Source organism: Cupressus sempervirens, chromosome 7, assembly GCF_028749045.1.
Source record: "Cupressus sempervirens isolate cs-2001-9-10 chromosome 7, ASM2874904v1, whole genome shotgun sequence".
Classification (NCBI taxonomy): domain Eukaryota; kingdom Viridiplantae; phylum Streptophyta; class Pinopsida; order Cupressales; family Cupressaceae; genus Cupressus; species Cupressus sempervirens.
The window spans coordinates 442,209,824-442,213,336 of record NC_143124.1 but is presented as its reverse complement, the minus strand read 5'-3'; the positions used below and the strand labels follow the sequence as shown (position 1 = coordinate 442,213,336).

The 3,513-nt window shown below is 36.4% G+C and overlaps 1 protein-coding gene across 1 annotated transcript; it reads left to right on the top strand.

The window, feature by feature from the left end:
• The first annotated feature begins 273 nt into the window (after nt 1-273).
• Nucleotides 274-1,347, top strand: LOC149547486 (ubiquitin-ribosomal protein eS31 fusion protein). The gene is made up of 2 exons (XM_089791663.1): nt 274-392; nt 592-1,347. Exons 1-2 carry the CDS (start codon nt 371-373, stop codon nt 1,035-1,037), a joined length of 468 nt encoding a protein of 155 aa, XP_089647789.1. The 5' UTR covers nt 274-370; the 3' UTR covers nt 1,038-1,347.
• Nucleotides 1,348-3,513: the final 2,166 nt, after the last annotated feature.

Below are 3,513 nucleotides of genomic sequence, written 5' to 3'. Positions count from 1 at the left end.
ACAAACCGTCAATATGATAGGCAAGGGTAACCGTCAAATTGCAAGCCTTTGCATACTAATGAAGATTTATGGATTTAGCTATAATGCGATTCCTAAAAAGTCTATGTGGTGGCCTTCGCTGGTTGGTAGCTTGCAAGCGCCTGGCTGGGCCGCCTTACAGGTCTGAACCCTACATAAAAAAAAATAAAAATAAAAATAAAAATAATAGGGTTTGAAGGGATTTTAGGGTTTCAGGTGCGAGCTTTTCAGCAGTGGCTGCATATTATTTGAATCACTTTAAGCTGATTTATTAGGGTTTCGAGAGAGGTTTTTGACAGAGAGGGCTTGTAGCCGTGGCTTCTAAACGATTCTGGAGCAGTGAGTCCTCAAGATGCAGATATTCGTGAAAACTCGTAAATAATCTCGCCCCCTCTCTGTCTTTAGCGGCATGGTTCTAATGCTCATTTGTTATTCGTTGTTCTGCAAGCAGCATACCATTTTTCATTGCCCATCTGCTTTGTTTTTCTCTTTATGTGTGGTTTCTTACTTTTTTTTTTATTCTCGTCTCCCTTAGTGTTTTAATGTAAGTTTTGGTATTTTTGCATGTATCAGTGACTGGTAAGACAATAACCCTAGAGGTAGAGTCCTCTGATACAATCGACAATGTGAAGGCGAAGATCCAGGATAAGGAGGGTATTCCTCCTGATCAGCAGAGGCTAATCTTTGCTGGAAAGCAGCTGGAGGATGGAAGAACGCTGGCGGATTATAATATCCAAAAGGAGTCGACTCTTCATTTGGTTCTTCGCTTGAGGGGAGGTGCGAAGAAGAGAAAGAAGAAGACCTACACCAAACCCAAGAAGATCAAGCACAAGAAGAAGAAAGTTAAGTTGGCTGTTTTGCAGTTCTACAAGGTGGATGACTCTGGCAAGGTTCAGAGGCTCAGAAAGGAATGCCCTAATCAGGAGTGTGGAGCAGGGACTTTCATGGCCAATCATTTCGACAGGCATTATTGTGGCAAGTGTGGTCTGACTTATGTTTATCAGAAAGCGGAGGCTTAAGTTAATTTTGGGCTTTAATTGGCATTATAGATTCATTTTGTTAACATTAGGTTAAAAAAAGTTGCATAGCATTTTCACATTATACGCTGGGTTTTTAAATTGTCGCGATGGACAATAATTATCAGTGGCAATGGCTTATACTTTGTTAATGCCTTCGGTATTTTGCCATCGTTACACTGGATTTCTGAAAATCTGTCATTTTATATTTAGAAATCTCTAAACTCGTCTATTTAATGCAATGTCTGTCGGATTGGGATTGCCAAATGATCCAACTCTTCTTTAATGATATATTTGCTACATTTAATGGCCATGAATTGTACATATAGATGAGGTATATTGAGGGTTAAAATTGTTTAATTTCAGCTCTAAATATCTGGGATTTCTGATGTTGTTTACTTGGATTTAAATTGTTGAGATGGATAAAGTTAATTGCAATTTTGATTAAGGTTTTGTATGTGATTGGCCTTGAATATCTCTAAATTGAATTTGTCAAAATATTTTCGTTAATGTTAAAATTGATGGCATTAATATCTATATGGTTAATGGTTAATGTGTTTAGCTGGGGTTCTGGGCTTTGGAAAAAAATTGCGATTAGAGCAGAGATTGATAAGTTACTGTTAGAATAGCTAGATTGGACGTTTTTGAGCTCAACTGTAGAATAATTCTCCACTGATAAATTGCATGCCATTTACTCATAGTAGGTGCTTCTGATTATTCGGTGGTTACATTGAATTGGAGTTTACTCTAACACGAGAGTTCTATCTGATGGTGCGAGTTACAATCAGAGCCTTGGTAAGATTAAAAGCCCTATAGTTTCAAATTTAATAATGAAGGGTTTCAATCTCAAGGTTCTTTAGGCTAGTTGTCAAGGATCAAATTTAGAATTTGTAGCTTTTACTATGGGAGTTCTGTAAATGAGCGTTCACACTTTTGAGTGACCTTTGCATGCAATTTTATTGCTGTACTGTGAAAGCAACATCTTGGTAGTTGTCTTTGTGCACTTAGAGAGAATGACAGGAATAACTTTAGTTAAATCAACAGGAATACAATGATTGAAATTAGAAAATGAAAGGTTCTATGAACTTTCTTTTGTCTGTATAATTTTATAAGCTACCAAGAAAATATTAAATATGTATGCCCTTCAAGAGTAGCGTTACTAATTTGAACCTATGTCACCAAATTCTTCCCTAGCAAACCCAAAGTCTGGTCCTTGTCACATTCTCCCAAAATTCTCCTGCAGACCTTCAAAGTCTACCTAAATTCATTCAGATGAACCTGACATGAGTTCTACTGTTTTTATTGTGAATCTGGAAATCTGCAGCAGAATATAGGCCGAATTTGACCAAAAAATGGAATTTTAAAAATCTTTTAAAAGTTTTTCTTTGGTCTATTTGAGTCAATCCAACCCTCCAACCCTATAATAGATCACTGAAAAGGCCAAACAGGTAAAACATATGTCATTTGGACTAATTCATTAATATATATGGTGATGTATTTTGCTATGTTGCTTTACTATTAGTATAGTGGTTTATGAACTTATTCGCTGCTGCATATGCATACATATACATCATATACATACACACACATTTTAAGAAAAGACATGTTTTTGTATGAACAAACCCAAAACGAATTTGAACCCACCCCCGCAAAACTTGAATGAATTTCAAACCCAAATCTCAAACCCGCATCTGAACACAAAGCAATTTAGATTTGAATGCTTTAATTAGCTGCAAGGACTTTTAGAAAAGACATGTTTTTGTATGTGTGAACCCAAAACGAATTTGAACCCACCCCCCAAAAGTCTAACGAATTTCAAACCCAAATCTCAAGCCCGCATCTGAACACAAAGCAATTTAGATTTGAATGTTTTAATTAGCTGCATGGACTTTAAGGTAAACTAATCAATGTTAGAAGAACCCTATATTTTATTGGCTATTCTCTAAATTATTAAACAAGGACTAAGAGGGTGTGGGTTTGCTCGTGTTCTTTGAATTGATATGCTTATTATTCAATTGACATGGAACAAACAAGGATACCTTTTGAAGCTATAAATCTTGTTAGCGCTTTAGCAAAATGTTTTGCCGCTTTTTTGCTTCAATCAGCAGACTTATCATAACTTAAAATGCTTCCCACATCAAGTCTTCTTTATTGTGAGGCTGAGTCAACCTAGACTATTTCATCCTGTACTTCAAATACAGGAGATGATTGTAATGTTCACTGCAGTGTAGAGGAGTCTAAGAGGACAGTGCTCTACTGCTGAAGCCAACTGAATGGATTCTCATTTTCACTGTTACAGTTAGGGGAAATTCAATGGTTCAGATGGAAAAAAAACTCATCTGCTTTTTATCACTCTGTGGGAGTCACAATCCAGATTTTATTCCCCCTATTTAGACCAAGAAAAATGCCCCCATTTTGGACTGTTATCTCAAAAAAATCACAATCTACATTTTACTCTGCCCAATTTTTTGTTTCTTTC

Coding starts and splice junctions, on each gene's coding strand:
- LOC149547486 (XM_089791663.1), top strand. CDS start 371: ATGCAGATATTCGTGAAAACTC. Junction 393..591: donor GCAGATATTCGTGAAAACTC/GTAAATAATCTC, acceptor TGCATGTATCAG/TGACTGGTAAGACAATAACC.